Raw genomic sequence first — 18118 nt, forward strand, 5'->3', positions numbered from 1 at the left:
GGCAACATCGAGCCGGTATTATTATTTCGATAACTCGATGATCTTCGCGAAAATAACCTTCTAACGTGAAAGCTCAAAGCTTTTCCTCGCGCTCTTAAAAATTTCATGAAATTTAATACACTTTTAAGTTGCACTAAAATTTTGAACTTCATTTCATAACATTACATGAAATTTAATGTTCATTACATTTGAGTTTAACTACCGTAATTTAATTTTCAGTGAAATCATTCGTTACTTTTAATTTCATTCAGGACCACGAATTTCTTTCAGGTACGTGTAAAGGAAAGTCGTGGTTATATTTCTAACAGTGTATAAAATTGGTTTTTTCCCTACAAAAAGTACGATTTTTTAGTTGGATTTCTTTGTTGGATTATCGCGGGTGAAATCAAACGAATTTTGAGTTTGATTATACTTATTTATAAAAGAAAATTTTGTGTATCATTGCTGCGAGCGACATGGATCGATGTTAGGTGAGACAAAAGTTCGTAGTGCTGCGAACTTTGAAATTCAAGCAGCTTCGTAAAAAATGAACAAAATTTGAATTTCAAAAAAGGATTTTAAAGTTCAGACTCTTGCTACTTTCGAAAAAAGTCACTATGTCTTTTGAGTTTCTACGAATTTGATAATATTTACATATAGAGCTGGACAAAATGGAAAATTTTCTTTTCATTTTGAAAACTTGTCACATGCTCGAAAAAAATCTGCGAAAATTTTCCCGCGACTTTTTAACGTGAAAGCTAAGATTTTCCCGACAAAATAGTTAAAAAAAAATTTTTTTTATCGCCGATTAAACGAAAAAAAGTATTCCGACTTTGACTGCCCATAACTCTGTCAAAAATCGTACAATTTTTTTTTTTTAACGGGTTAAAGAAACACAAACGTAACACAAATAAAATAGCACTAAGAACTCTTGTTCCAATCCAATATGAGAATGTCGAAGGAAACCGCGGAGAAAGAAATAAGATAGAAAATGTAAAATAGAAAAAAATATCATTCCCTATTGGTCGGCTTGTGTACAATGTTACGCGATAGAAATCTTCGGTATCCTCCTCCGAAAAATACATCGAACAAAGGAAGCGCAAGAAAACGAGCGCTTTACCGCTCCCTTCGATATTCTCAATGCTACAATCAATCACTACCGAGCGAAAGGAGGTACAGATAGACCTCGATTCACGATATTACTTCTCTCCCGATGCCCTCGAAAGCGGCTACGACGGCGGCGGTGGCTGCAATCGCGATATTCGCCTGCTGCGTCTTATTGTATCGCGGAGGAAATGGTGGCGCAAGAAAATATCCGCCCAGTATCGAGAAACATCCGGTCTGACGATATATCGGCAATAAAGATGGAGAACTTACGGCACTAAAGGCAACCTTAAGAAAGGCACGATCTGCCTTAGGCTGCACGGATGGACATTCGCCTCGGTCCGCCGAAAAATTCCCGAGATCTCGATGCGTTCACAGATTCACGAAGATTTCCCGCGGGGGAAAGAAAGCAGCCGGGAGAAACGCCGATAACGGTTCGCCGAGCATGGCGACAATGACCGGAAGAGCCTCGGCTGCTGTCCCGCGACGAAAACGGACGTGTCGGAGGTGAGGTGATGCCGTGTTGCTCGTATGGGAGCAACATCGTACCGTTTTACCGCGCTCCCTTTCGCGTTCGCAGACGTAACGGCGAAAAGAGCCAAATCGGGTACGCGTGACTGGAAAATACAGTGACCCAATGGTGAAACGCGTGGGAAGCACGTCCGATTTGTTCGCTCGCATTGTCCGTTGGAACGCACGCTACACGCCCGTCGACCCGTCGAAGAGACGAAAAAGGCGTTGTCAACCATCGCAAAACATTTCCGATCGTCGGCCGCGACCCGAGGAACGGTACAAACGCTTCCATATCGTACGTCGTAAATGTTAGGCCGGCCACACACGTTCGAGTAAACTTGTCAAGTATGCCTGCACGAACCGCTCGTGCAAGTTTACTTGATAAGTTTACTCGAACATGTAAGGCCGGTGGGTCCGGGGCCCTTAGGATCTCTTTCACCAGCCATGGCTAACTTTCAAAGTTAAGTCTCGGTGAAAAGTTAACCATTCGTTGTGAAACTGGGCCTAAATGAGAGCCCCGTGTAACTGAGTAACTCAACCGAACAGAGGTTGGTGAAAGAGAGTCCTTTAGTCGGAAGTCCTTTAGTCCGGACAAAACAGTGTCCTCGGCAAAAACAGGCGAAAGAACAGCGAGTTTAAGCAGTTGCGTGGCTTTAAGTTTAAAGCCTACTTGAGGCGATCTACAGTTCGTGTCAGAGTTCAGGATAAAATTCCGCTGATAATTTGATACATCGCATACGATACGAAAAATGTTTGTAGAGTATCGGAACGTATTATACACATACATAAAATATACGCGCAGAAAGAATTGGATACAGACAATTGGATACAGATCTAAACATTATTTTCCGACCTGTGCGTACCTGAATTTTTAGACTTTATTCCGGCGCATAATTATTCTTTCCCTGTATCGCAAGCAACGTGTAAAATAACACGATAAATAAAAATCTGATATCGAATAACATAAAATTAAGTTGAAAATAAAATTTTATCCCGCAATCTCGACACCAATTATAGCGGATTTTGGATGATAGTTTCGCGATACCGCGACGTACCGATCGACGACACTCACCTTACTCGGGATGAGAAGACGGAGCTCATCGTCACCCTGTCGGTAGCGCTTGTGAGGGCTCGTTGGACCCCCGGAACCTGTCATGGCGCCAGCCTCGGCTTCTCTCTTCATTATTCCTGAAACATATAGATAAAGAATTCTTCAGAAAAGATTCGTTTTCCTCCTGCGTTGCATCGCAGACGTAAATCGCAGACGTAATAGAATAGATTTACACGGTCGGATCCGGTTTTTTTTTTACAGTTTTTCGTACGTCATCTCCGCTGAGATGATACGAACACATAGCACGCGTTTGCCGAAATTATAACGTATCGATAGATTATCACCGCACCAACACACCACCGATATGATTGACGGTCTCGCGTGGCCAATGCGATTTCTTCGACCGGATAAGTGCAATAAAAGACGGCGCACGAACGCACGTCACTTCGTAAAACGGCTTTCCCACGTCATTAAGGCGAACTAACGGAGGCGATTTAACGGATGATGAATTACGATGCCGCGCACACAGTCCATAATACGTGCTAACGTATACAGAATTACGTGTCCGTGAATGTCCCGTGAAAAAAGGTCGATGAAGAAAGCTCGAAAAGTGTCTTCATTAGCATAGCCAGAAACGGATATCAATATTCTTAAGTTTACGCATACTACGTACGACGTGTCTGAGCGAAAAAAATGCACAGCTATTTTTCCGTTATTGTTTTAAGCTACAATGGCTGGTGTGTTACGGTTAACTGCTGATAAACGACGGAATTATCTCTGGAATGATAAACTCGGCGAGATTAGAATTTAATTATTTCTACTTTCCATCAGAGCCGACGGCTCTTTCCATTGAGACTGCTTTAAAGCAGAGGCGACGATTAATTCCGACCGTCAGTCGCGATAACTCTTTCCTACGTGCGTCGTCGGTACTCGCAGGATGCGCACCACCGAAGATTCATTGCACAATTAGAGATTTACTTCTTCCGAATGGTCGCTCGTGGGCGTGAGAATGCCGGAATCGGCGTTAACTCCTCGATTTCTTTCCCCGGAGTACGATAAAATTCCTAATACATCGATTTTCGTTCGTTAAACCTTATTAAACTTTCCCGACATCCAACAGGATAATTCCCGGTATATACGCTGCACCTATCAAAAATTTAATTTATTAAGTATCGTTTACTATGCTTGAAGTAAACGAGCTGTATCAGTAAAAACTGTGTACTGTCTACTGTTGTGAAAAAAAAATATTAAAAGTCCAAAATATTTATATTTCATATTAGAAAAATGACCTCTTTTGAATCCTTGCATTTTTGCCGAATATCCCACAGGGATGGGACTATTCGTAGGAAGAGAAGGTGGGTACGTATGGCTCATACAAAATTTACAGGTAATGCATATAAATAAGACGTAAAATGACACAATAACTTATAAAATGCGTTTATAAAGTTTTATTAAGGAATAAGAATGATATATATATATATATATACAATATATATGAAGTATAATAAATAATAATTACAATCTTCCCAGATGTATTACAAGTATTACGACAGGTATGTATTTCATGTAATGCATTTATTGTATTTAGTGCACTGAATTCAATCTTTGTATGCTTTCGGCATAAATCCCGCCCGTTAAAAACGCCATACATCCCAAACGGATGAGACAACAAACTAAACAAAGAATACAAGAGCAAAGTACTTGTATTTTGTTATACAACATGCTATACTATTCCTCTACACTCATGATCATGAAGTAACCACTAAATCTTTTGCACATCTTATAGCAATCATTTTATGTAGATTATGTTTATGATGGCGCTACTTAACACAGTGACAAATCGATTCAACTCACAAGAATTTCATTAATCTTAACAGTGAGAAATTGAAATCATAACACTAATATAACATAAAGGCATGTAACAGAGTAGTTGAAGAGTAGGAAAATTACCCCCGCTCCTCCTATTTTTTCGGACTTCTGCAGTGCATTTGCCGGAGTTATCCTACCTGGTGAACGAACGAATGAAATAAATCAGGAATCAATTAAGATATAGATATCTCTTGAAAGCCGCTTTTAATGCTTTCAAGCTGCTTTCTATACATTACAGTAATGCGCAACGTTCTTTAAAGGTCATTTTCGAAGGATCGTTTTCATAAAGAGGTAAAATTTTGCCGGTACTTTGCATGTTTATCTAATTATCTCGTAAAATAAGAAATGTGACTTAATATTTTCCGCTATCAGATTGCACTGCCTTACAATATATATCCAACATTAAACGAAATTTAATAAATTTTCATAAACATTCGTTTGAATAGTGTCAACTAAACTATTTACTAAATGTAAACATATTTATTTGATACAAGAACAATTAATTTCAAATATCATTATTTTGATTGAATAAATCATATATTTACTGTAAATAAATGTTTCGTTCGTACAACTTAAGTATTTATTAAAATTTAGTGATTTTTTCGATGAATAAAAAAAAATTTCTTTTTTCTCTTCGTCATCCAGTTGAAATATGTGATCATGCAAATGTACAATAGTATCGGTTCCCTCAACATTATAATTATGCATTATTTGCGTACGTATAGCAAAAGAGAATGAAATTTTGCCAAAATCAATAGAGATTATGTATTTAAATTGACACGATAATCGCTGTTTATCTGCTCACCAGTCCAGAATGTTTAATGTAACACGATTGAACTGCGAATAATTAATTACATAATCAGTCTGTTTGATCGAAGAACAGTGAGGCTAACCACACAATGGCGTTCACTGTTCTCCGGTAATAATACACGCGACACATCCTCGTGATATCACGATCGCATAAAGCTTTGTTAACTAAACTCACACTGCGGCCCGTGTCTCCGATATATATCCGATGGACGAGTCATTCGCTCAGAAATTCCGTCGTGCGAGGGATCGCGAGGTTATCCCCGTTCCTCGAAGAGAGAAAACGAAACGGGACGAGAATGTAATGCGCGCCGGAGTTGCCGGCTACGATTTGTCGGCTTGCGCGCCGCGCGCGTTTAGCATAGAAATCGCGGCTACACGCGCAGCATACGGAAACATACCTGGCAATGGGGACACCAGTAATATAAGATCATAGGCGGTTACAGGGGGAATGTAGAAACTTGCGCGCGACATATTTCTAACGAGGCTCGATATCGTTGCACCGCACCGTATCGCATCGCGTTACAACGCGATGCGTCTCCTTTCCAACAAACATCATATCTCCCGTGCAAATAGAAATAACGATCGTCACGATCTTACCGTAAAAATAAATTGTAACTAATAATGGCTCCGTAAAATTCAATATCTTAGGTAAAGAGATAGAGACGTATAGGGGGGTGGTAAGATCCTAAGATATCACAATTTTACATTTTACACTAATTTTCCATCACGTTCCGTAAAAATCATTGATTTCCCGCCCGCTTTCAGACCGAAAGTCCAGAGTACGTAGTCCAATTGTGTTTAACAGTTTCCTGAGCGATTCCCGAATTAACTTTTTCCTTTCGATTCTACACGCTTCCGTGGAGCGTGGCGTAATGTTAACCGCAGTTTTACAACCCGTGACGTGGCAGTAAAGAACACTCTTTGTACTCGATATGCAAACCAAATATGCAAACGAAATGCGCAGACTGAACTAGGTCGTACCCGTTGTACTCGAGACCGAGAGGTTGATTATAAACGCACGCGACGACCACAATGACGCGAAAGAGCTAAGCTGACTTGGCTTTAATCATCTTCAAGTTGGCACAATCGCGATAACGATAAAACGCCCACCAGTCGAATGTTTTGACGGATAAGAGAAAGAGCGTAAAGAGGTAAAGCAAAGATAAAACGTCGGCCAAAATTGTTTCCGTCGTTTATGAAAATACGATAAAAACTGTGTCCGTGAACGTGCCGGGAGAAGGATTCAATTTTGTTGAAGTATTTAAAAATAATTTTGGCCCGTCGAAATAATTGTATGTGTACAAAGTAAATAATTATAATAAAAATAATTATGTACACTCTAAATTTCTTGCAGCGAAATCTCACTTCAAGAAAGTGAAAATACAACCATCCTTCACTTCTTGGAAAAAAAAAAAGTGATAATTTTCACTCTCTTTAGAGTACATTTTCACTTCTTTGATGTGAAAATCAATTCAATCTAAAAGGAGTGTAAATCGTCACTCTTGTTCAAGAAGCGAAATATTTTCACTCTCTTGGAGTGAGATTTCACTGCAAGAAATTTAGAGAATACTCTTTAAAGAATGTGGGCGTGGATTAATAACGTGTAGCGTCTATATAACTCTCACCGTGTTGATTTGAATATATTAACACGAATAAGATTTAAAATCCTTGGTGTAAACGTCAACACTGCCATGGTGAATTTGAAACAAATGTTAAATACACCCTGTATGTTAGTGCTAATATTAAGAGAATATATAGACACCGCATGCGCGGTATCGAAACCGTATCGATATTTCTTTAGAGTGTAAGAAACTCGAGCATTGTAGTGAGTAACGCTGCAAACAATTTTCACATTCTAGCAATCAATTCGAGCGTCCTCGACACACTTATTTTAATAGTCCAACAAAATTTTTTTTTACGTCTTCTGTATCTAATTAAATTTTTAGACACTTCCATAAAGCGATTTTTTTTTGCGGTTACGTATACAGAGAAAAAGGTTTCTTTAAATTAAACAAATTTATGCAAAGGAATAATCTAACCAAATGAATGTTCAAATTACGAATGTCATTTGCATTTAAAACTTTTTTTTTTTATTCAACTGAAAGGTTACATTTCTCTCGACGGAACAAATAAAAATAGAACTCTCGAGTCGAAATAAATCTTTTTCTCCGTAATACATTGTTATGGATTTTCTGTAATATTATGGATTTGACATAAACACAACAGTCGGTCGACACTTTGTCTATCCTATTGGCCTAATCGAATACCTAGTCGCGGGATAACCGAGCTGAACGCAATACAATTCCGTTTTACTTAATAATTACAAAATAGATCGCCGGATATATACCTAGATATAAGATAACGTGGAAACTTTCTCCCCGAGCGGCGCAATTTCCGTGCTTATTTACGAGAGTAACGAATGGTATTATTTTTATAGCCGCGTCAAAGCAGCGAGCATCGCGCTTCGGGCAATTCGATCGGGCAATTTGCAAGACCGCGAGAAATGCTACGAGGGATTCAACGGCAATTACTTTCTTGTCGCGAGAGGGTTGCACGTGCGACTCTACGAGGGAAGATCGAGGATACGACCCGGGGGTTAATAACAATGTTGGCGGGACGCAAATGGAAATTAAAGCGACGCGGCGGCATCTAGATGCCCCCCGTGTGTTGCATACGCACGCGATGAAAAAGCGGGACGGCGGAATCGATACACTGGTACACCTAGTAGATACCGACACGCGACATTAATAATTTGCAACAATTTCGCGGTAAAAAGGCCACTTTTCCGATTCGCGACCGACTTATTCTTTCCCGGCGTACCGAGAATTAACTTCAACGGAACAAAAATATCTCCGACGAGCGACGCGAATTAAAACTGTCTACCAAACTGTCGTCGGGTCATCGCACACTCAGATTGACTGTGTTCGACAGAAGAAGCAGCTTTGCACAACAACTTTTTTTGTTATAAAAGTTGTAATAAATAGTAATAAAAGAAAGCAATAGGAGTCGTCGCTAGATGTAATTGCGCAGTGTCAATTATTAAAATTAACTATCTTACATAATACCATGTTACAATAATTTAAACGGCCTGAACGTTTCGGCGCATATTTGGGTCATCTTCAGCAGAAATAATGTTAAACTGTTTCATTGTATAATTTTATGTCTGTGACAAGTAATCGAAAGCCTTAAATCTCAACCGACGGAACAACCACGAACATGATATCATTATAAAGAGAAAAATGTAAAAAAAAGCCCATCTGGGCCTACATCAGCTATTCGGATGCACAGAAATTCTTTATTTTTCGTGTGAATGTAAGAGAACAAATAAAATATACGTTTCAGCCCTTCAATTCGAATCCTTATCAATATAGAATATAAACCGAAATTATTGTACATAAATAACGTAAATTCCAAGTTGATGATTTCCGACAAAACTTACTTCGTTCTTCTTCATCCAAATACCAAATTAGCCATGTAACGAATAGCTCAATAATTATCAAAAATATTACATTATTCAATAATAATATAAAACTTACATAAAGTAAAACCGAAGCCATATGCATTGCGTCATTACGTAGATAATTATAAAGAATATTGGATTAATAACAATCACCTAAAATATAAAGCGACGTACAATATACATAATGTCGGTGTCGATTTAATCACATCCCTGGTGTGGATTTAACATGAGTATATAGATTTAAAATCCTGAGTTTAGAATTAAAATCATGATGTTAAATCCACGCTATGTTGGTGTTAATTTCACAACGCTATTTTTTACAGTGTACGCTTACGCAATTGTAGAATAGGCTTTAAAGGATTTGCAATTGTAAACTGCCTTTTTTACTGAACGCAGTCATTGTTCTCCGAGGTGTGAAATATTACGTGTCGCTGAGATCGTACATGCAGATTTTTAAGTATTTTTAAAACTGAATTTAAAAAACAAGATATTAGTTATATATATATATATATATATATATATATATATGAGAATATTTAATAAAATATTTAATAAAATGTGATTGTGTAGCATACAAGCGCCATTTGTGAAATTATATTTTCCAGCTCTCGAGTCTACGGCGCGAGGATCGATTCGCGACGGGTGCGTGACCGCACTTCTCGTGACACACGGGCCGAAAAGGCTCTCCTTGCCGCACTCCCCTTCGGAGGCAAAGAGGGTTTCCACCCAAGCGAGTCTCATCGTGTCGCGCGAGAGAAATCGAATGACGAAATGATAGAGGGTGCACGTGGCGTTCGATCATGTATACGTGCGTGTTGTCCCGCTTGTACGTAAAAAAAAGACAAGGGGGAGAGAGGGAGGGAGGGAGAGAGAGAGAGAGAGAGAGAGAGAGAACAAAAAGGAAGAACGACGGAGATGGCGAGGCACGTGAGAGAGGGTGGAAAAAAAGGGCGCCGCAGAGTCTACAGTGGCAGTGGCGTGAGGCGCCTGAAAGTCCACTCTCGGCAGGAGTGCAGCGACTAACTAGTCCATAACCAGTCCGCACGCTAGTCCATAAGTGATATATTGGCACGTGAGACGAGAAGAAACGACAAGAAGACCAAAGGCGGTTCGATCGGCGCGCGGAGCGCGCCGCGCGGCGATCGAAGGAAGATGGCAATTAACCCTTCATTGCGCGCGATGCTCCATTTCGATAATGCGGTCATTACGCGAGGTTGAATCCTTTCCAAGACGCACCTCTCTCGTTTCTCGGCGACTCCGATAATTGGCCCTGCCGCGATTTACAGTGGGTTTACAACTCCCTCCCTCGTTTCCCGAGCATGAATACCTTTTCATATCTTTACGTTCGATACCGGTTGATATATGTAAACAGCGGGCAATTTGTTATTTAAATTAAATCATCGTTTCGCGATGCAGTACACCGATAAAAAAAAACCATTAAATTTTAATAAACATTTGTTTGAATATAGTATTCTAAATAAATATTTATATTAAATGTAAATATATTTATATAATTATAAAAAACATTAATTTAATTACAATTTTCTTATCGAGTAAATATTTATTTACTGTAAATAAATGTTTACCTAGTTTACGTTTGAATATATTTACTATTCAAGGATAGATCAGTAAAATTGTTTTTTTCTTGTGTACCTTCGATATTCACCGTGGAAACTTTTTCAAGCGTTAAATGCACAACGTCTGTTAGTCGAGTACCCTCGAAACTTCAATTTCGAGTTACTATCCAATCGACAAAGTCTGGCACGGACACGGCGCTATACTATATGCTCTTCAACTGCGTATCACGAACCATGGTCAATTAAAACAAGTAGATACCATAGTATATAACCCGATTAACCAAAGTACCGTTAAAGTTTCACAGCGAAGCATACCGTTTCGGGCGAAATGTAATCCAGTACGACGTTAACATCGTTCTCATATTTCTACTCGCTATTCATATATAAATTTGTGCAAGCGACTCGTCTTTCCATTAGAAATATCAGAAGACGGGGAAAAAAGCAAGGGGGGGGGGGGAAAGAGGATGAAAGTCTGACGAAAACGGGAGGAAGTGTATCGACGGCAATATCATCGAGAGTTGAGCGGCCAATCGAACTATTTCAATTTTCCCGAAAGTTCGATGAAAGAGGAACGCAAGTAGCAGTCACGATGCCAGTATACCCATAACAGCTTCTTCGGAGAGCGGATAATGGTGTTCCATATTGTTATATACTGTCCAAGTAATTATTTCGTCGCCGCGCAGACGGCGAATAATTGCGGCAACGACGCGACGCTGGCAATCCCGGCATCGTGGAAATTGCACGACGCGCGGGTCGCCGCGAAAGTATCGTCGGATATCGATAGCTTCCTTCATTCAATATTTGAGATATATCGCGCCGCGATACCTGTCCATCCTCGAAAATCGCGATAAAAGATTTGACGCTTGTTACGCTTTTTGAAAAAAAAAAATATATATATATATATATGTATACATATATATCCGTTTATAAGAAAAAAATTAAGCATTTGCGCACGTTTCTTGTCCAACCGAGGATACGAAGGACTGAGATGCGACAAAGCGCACAGAGGATTGAGAGAAGTACACGGCGGTTTACAAACGACGGATCGTCGACTACCCGTGGACGAGGAAAAGTGCCGTAAAAGAGAAAAAGGGACAAGGGGGATATCTTGCGGAAAGGAACCTCGATGCATTGGTGCTCGCTCCTCGTCCTCGTCGTCGTCGTCGTACAAAGTTAAGAAGGAAGAAGGGGATCCATAGACCGGACAGCGGAGCCCCATAAATCCAAGTCGCCATTGCAACGAAAGAAGCTTGTTTACCGTTTTTGCTTCGGACCTCTCATCTGGCTTCTCCTTTCATTCCACTCGCGCGAGCGAGCGTTTCCCGCCATCACGGCCCTCTTCCTGTTTCCTATCTCGACCCCCCAACGTTGATTCCCACCGGGATATCTCGTAATTTCATAAACTGCCCCGGTCGCGTGCACTTTATACCCGCACGATCGATTTATCCCTGATTTGCAAGTCAAGGATCGGTAATGTTCCATGATGGATGTTTGTCGTTGGCGAACGTTTGGAGCATCTTCAACATTCTAGTTCACAGTTACCATCTCTTCGGACTAGTATTCCGTCAGAAGATGATTTTCAAAAGGAAAAATAGTGGACTTCTGGCACAACAATTTGTTAACTTTTACTTAAAAAAAAAAAACAGTCATCTAGATTAGCCTGTTGGCGGATATCCACTTTTTAAATTGGAGAAAGTCCAGTTTATTGCTGTTCTCTCATGTCATTTGACTGTGCCAATAAAATCCTTACACTAAAAAAAAAAATACTAAATTTTAATAAATATTTGTTTGAATAGTTCGAAATTAATATTTATTAAATGTAAACATATATTTATTTGATGCAGAATCCATTAATTCGATTTAACTATCGTATTTTATTGAGTAATTATTTATTTGATGTAAATAAATGTTTACTTAGTTATACTACTCAAAGAAATATGTATTAGGTTTTAGTAAATTTTTTTTTCAGTAATATCGAAAGATTTTTACCAAAAAGCCCACAAAATTATTATCATCTAGTCATCTGAATGCTACTGTTTCTTTATAAAGAAAAAGTCATCAAAATTCAGAGTAACCAGTCGGAGATTTTTTTCTGCTTGACCCGAAAATTCGTTCAAAAAGCCTCTGAAGGTGGCACCATGATACTATCCCATTTAGAGTATAAAGAGAGTGACGCCAATTAGTCGGAAGTCGCCATTTTGTGTCCTATATCTGAGGTGACGCAATTCCTCATCTTAACTTTTTCTTTCTTTAATTTTCTTTCGTCTTTCTTCTAACTAACAGTAAGGATACTTAATCACGGAGCCAATCAGCATTAGGCACATACATTGGCGCCACTCTCTTTGTACCCACTTTAATCCCATTCCTACACACAATGTCAGTATATGATTAAAAATGCTATGTCATATTTTACTATCTAAATTGTTGAAGCAACCAATCTTTTTTTTTTTCAGTGTAAAAAAAAAATATTTTAGGGCAACAATGTTCTTTCTCGACGCAATGATTATAAAGAAATCATTAAGAAAAATAAATTTAATTTCGGTTAAATATTTCAGAGTGAATTTACACACAACATATTCAATTCTGTGAATCGCATGCCAAAATCTTTCTCGGTCTTGAAAATCGTGAACAGAATTAGAGTAATAATATAACAAATTAAATGAACAAGCAATTTAATAATTTGTTTACCCTAATAATCATCTTACAGTTAGAAGATTATTAATAATTTGATAAATCATTTCATAATTCTCGTTTTCTCTTTAAACGATCGCTACTTCCTCGAGATCGGCGAGGAATGTTGGAGATATCCGCAAAAACCTCCTCGCGATCTACTTACAAAGGCATCTGTGTTTCAATAAATGCGAGTTCGGATGAACCAAGACGGAAGTTGAGGTACAGAAATTACCAGGTGGAGATGAAAAAAGAAACAGGGAATTGGCCAGTACCATAAAACGCGATGAACGTATCGGCAACTAGTAAGCAAGCGATGCACATAAAAAGCGATATACCAGAGCGCGCTATTCGCGGTTCGAAGTACCGTAAATCTCGGTCGTCGGAACGAGAGGCACGTTTCCTGTTTTTCCTACTGTATTCTTGTGGCTTTCGCTTCACGCGATGACTCCTTGTAACGATACTCCCGGATTTTTCGCCGTTTTCTCATCGCGAGCCAAAATATTTTTCCTCGACTATGTTTTAATTCGCGTCAGCGCCGTAAAATAATTTTTTTTAAAGTCAATAAAAAAAAATCGTACTACCTGCACATAAATAATCAACTCATTGTTTTTTTTTTTTTTTTTTAAATACAACTTTAATGCACGGCAAAAACATAACGGTGGTAAAAGTCTGGGAGAGCGAGAAACGTTAAATGAATCGCGTACGTTTTATTAATTAAAGCTCGTGGTTTTAACGTAAAAGAAGTTTGTTTAACATCGTTCTATCAAGCGTTATCCATTTCTCTCTGGATATCTCGATATCCTCTTTTCGGAATTATATCTGTTTCGTCAATTTTTTTGTGGTATACAGGGTGTCTTTTAAGTAAGGTCGGAGCCGCATTGGAGGCGTAGAATGGGTCATCAAGAGGAACAAAAAAGTCTTATACCCTTTTGCAATTTTCACAATAGTTAACATATTTACTATCAACTTTATAGAAAAACTGTAAGAGACAAAATTGTTTATTTTCTTCTCATAAAGTTCTGAGAATTTTTTCAGAATTTCTTAATACCGTAATTTCGCACGATAACAAAAATAAGGAAATACAGTACTAAAAAATTGATAAAAAATTCTGAAAAAATTCTTAGAGTTCTACGAGAAGAAAATAAACAATTTTTATCTGTTATAGGTTTTTTGTAAAATCAATAGTATTAGAGATAAAAATTAAAGACCAATATTCGGCCATTTTTAGTAATTAATATCGTGTTAACTATTGCAAAAATTACAAAAGACTGGTGTAAGACTTTTTTGTTCCCCTAGGACGAAAAATATTGCGATATCGTATCGATTTCCTCGTTTCAATTAATCACAGCCATTATACACTTTCTAAATAAACTTTGGTTAAGTAAAAGTGCCAAGTTCTACAGGCTATCGTAAATCGCCACAAGATACGAAAGAGTCGCTTAATGAGTTGGACGAATCAGGCATATGATACGTCGGGTGAACGACATTGTTGAGCAGAAAATAAAATCGGCCGTTCACGCGTGACGAGTACAACCGCATGGAAATTGGTGGTAGTGAATATGGATGAACGTTGCATATATTAGGTCAAGTAAAAAGTCATCGCGTTTTTTTTTAAAGACATCTATCAGTAAAAACCGCAATTACTTTCTTACCAACAATATAAATATATCTTGATAGAATAAAGTTTCAGCTTTAAAAATCTCTTTTTTAAATTATACGATACGACAATTTTTAATGGAGTTATGAGCAATTAAAGTCAAAATAATTCTTTTATTTAATCCGCGATAACTGAGTAATCAAAAGTCGTAGGAATATTTAAAAAAAACGATTTTGTAGGGAAAGTATCAAGCTTTCACGATAGGTAATCGAAAATTTTCTCAAATTCGTTTTGGACACGTTACAAATCCACAAAGTGAGAAGAAAATTTTTCGTCTTTTTCAGCTCGTAGTTTTTGGTATGTAAAAATTATCAAACTCATATAAACTTAAAAAATGTGATAAGCTTTTAAAAGTAGAGATTTCAAGCTTTGAAACCCTTTTTTTAAATTTGAATTTCATTCATTATTGACGAAGATATTGTATATACAACTTTGAGCTAAAAAATACGCGATGACTTTTTACTTAACCTAATATATACGAGTATATGCACATACTTCGTTCGCGATCACGATCGAGCATAATGTTCAACTTGGATGAGCAAAAAGGGGTCCTGGGGGAGAAGAACGGAGGAAGGGAGGTCCGTCGGCGGGACTCTGGCAGGTGAGCAGCGAGATTACTGGCCGAGACTAAGAGCGGAGTTGGCTTAGAAATTCGACGTTTGACGTCAGTATATATGAGAGACGCGTCTGCTAATGCGTCGCGCACCATTCGCTCTACGGGGACCTCGAAATAGAATGATTAACGCCACCGAACGCCTGTAAAATTCGATACCCGGTATGCGAGACGTCCCCATTTTGCTTAGGGAATGTTACACGGAGTTGGCTGAGACGCGCTCTCTAACTAAATCTGAATCAGTGAGTAATTACTGATATGAATCTCGAGTATGCCGCCTGGGAATCGATAAACTCGCATTGAAATTCAATTGGGGAAAAATAAATCAATAAAACGTGGAATCCCGAACCTAGTTGACCTTGATTTACTGTACAAATTCAATCTATACGGTAGGGGAAATGCAATTATCGGTATTTTAATTACATAATCCTGAGACTTCCTTTCTTTTTCAGTTGGATTTCACTGATTAGCCAGTGCCAAGAGTTATGCCACTTGATGATTAGCCACTAATTCGCTTTTACACCCATTTCTACCAATGTAGATTAATTTTAATCGCGGCTCCCGCTCTTAATCTTTTTCTAATTCTTAGATTAGTTGAACCAAGATTAAAATTAAACTACATTGGTAGAAACGGATATTAGAGCTAGAAAGATGAGTAGTTGGCTGAACCAAGATTAAACTAATACTATTATATTTTTGGTAGAAATGGACATTTAGAGAGCCTACGAAACACTCCGTTCCTACTGAAGAGAAATATGCTTGAAGAAATATGTAAAATACGGATACGCAAGAAGATTGGAAAGCCGGAAGTCTGGACGTACGTAGTTGCGTGGTAACAACGTAGTCAAATAGAGATTTCTCCATGCAGCCGTGACCCTAGCAAGAGAGCAGCAGTGTTTAACGTGTCAAATGTGATGGTAAAGATATGCGATTTATTCATGCTCGGCTTCAAAATTCTCTGTAACAAAATATATCTAAACGGTACAAAGTTGCGGAATACTCGGAACTATTGAATCTATATAATTTACACACCAATGGACCCGCGTAGACGAAACTCTAGCATCGTTATTTGGACATTAAACGATTGAATGATGACTCATGTTTTGCCGACATGAATATTATTCGCACACGTACACGTTCTGTTCATAATTCCACGCAATGTGCACGGCTGTGCAAAGACGTTTCATTGACGATGACCTATTTGCAGCATTTAGATATAATCACTGTAATAGGATTGTCCCTTTTGTACTTGATATAAACCGAGTTAAGCTTTGTGTGCTGGCTGATATATAATACTGATAAGGCGACTCAAATCGATCGCTGTAATATAATACCATCGCACCTTAAAGATGAAATAATTTAAAAAGAACGATTAAATATTCATTTATTATATAATTGCTACATGTATTATTAAATTGTTATGTATTAGTATACGTTAATTTTATTAATTATACATTACTTTATAATTCGTATTTTAATTAAATGTTAATATCACATTAAATTAAATATTACGTATATTCGACCGGATGACCGTAGTTCGCTTTAACGAAATACAATAAAATACTAAAAATCGACGATATTGCTGAAAGCTCTTGTAACGAGAACATATCGTTTTTGTGATATATGCACAATTAAAAAAAATCATTTTTCCAATGCAAATACAATCATCCTGAATAATATTAAACAATATTCGTTGGAGAATGGAAAATAAATTGAATATTTTACTTCTTTATTAATAAAATAATTGACGAAAATTTCCTTAGCAACGAGATTCAACTCTCGTTGAGATCGTATCTGTCTTTGGGAAGACGAAACAGGAATCGATCGTCGCGCATGCGTTTCTGCGGCTGACGATCCAATTATTTCCATAAGGCGAACATCTAACGAGCTTCCGCGTTCCACGTGCACTCCCATCCGTTCATCCATCTACCCATCCATCCATCCATCCATCCATCCATCCATCCATCCATCCAGTCGCCGCCCATCCATCTATCCATCCACCCAACCGTCCGTCCGTCGTCCGACCGTTCGTTCGTCCAGTCGGCCAAGCTTAAAATTAGACTCTATGAAATGAACAATCCGGAAGCGAACAAGACTGAGCGAGCTAGTATCAAATTTATTTAGCGCGAATGTGAATTCCTGTGTCCGCAAATCCATTCACTCATTCATTCATTCATTCAACCGGCGTAAATCGCTCTCTCTCTCTCTCTCTCTCTCTCTCTCTCTCTCTCTCTCTCGCTCTCTCGCTCTCTTCTATAGCGGCTATTTGAACAATTACCGCGATAGCTTCATTGCAGCGGAACACCCGACTATAAGATTATACGGACCATAATGTAAAAAGAAAAGTATAACCTTGCAGTGATAGCAATCAAACCGGAAACAACCAATGAAATTTGATCAGAGATTTCTGCGTACAATGGCGCTAATGTACTGGAACAGCTAATCAAATTTGACGAAAAATTCACTATCCTATTGCGCATCCACGGGAATGGTACATTTTTCTCTTTACATCATGATTTGGACAAACGTTGCTCTGAATTCTCTCGTCTCGAGTGGACATGAGGCAAATCTCTTGGAATCGACGAAAAGGTCCGGGCGTTTATTTTGACAATTAAAGTTACGCGTGTTGGCTAGAAAGTAATTATTTGTCCGCACAATATTATTCAACGTTTACAGAATTGCATGTCGCATTTTCTTTTTCTCTCTCTCTCTCTCTCTCTCTCTTTCTATGTAACGCTACTCGTTAAGGAGCATTTTGTTAGACCGTTCTTGATGAATATTACGTAATATTATGCTACATTTTTGGAGGAAT

General features: G+C 38.3%; 1 protein-coding gene across 1 annotated transcript in view; it reads right to left on the reverse strand.

Annotated features, from left to right (window-relative positions):
• LOC108754381 overlaps positions 1-18118 on the reverse strand; it is a 94133-nt gene that overhangs the window by 70401 nt on the left and 5614 nt on the right. Inside the window, exon 3 of the mRNA XM_018496633.1 lies at positions 2669-2784. Coding sequence (XP_018352135.1) covers positions 2669-2779 — 111 coding nt within the window. The 5' untranslated portion in view covers positions 2780-2784. The remainder of the gene's footprint in view (positions 1-2668; positions 2785-18118) is intronic.

The sequence above is a fragment of the Trachymyrmex septentrionalis genome, unplaced genomic scaffold, assembly GCF_001594115.1.
Source record: "Trachymyrmex septentrionalis isolate Tsep2-gDNA-1 unplaced genomic scaffold, Tsep1.0 scaffold8, whole genome shotgun sequence".
In the NCBI taxonomy this organism is placed as follows: domain Eukaryota; kingdom Metazoa; phylum Arthropoda; class Insecta; order Hymenoptera; family Formicidae; genus Trachymyrmex; species Trachymyrmex septentrionalis.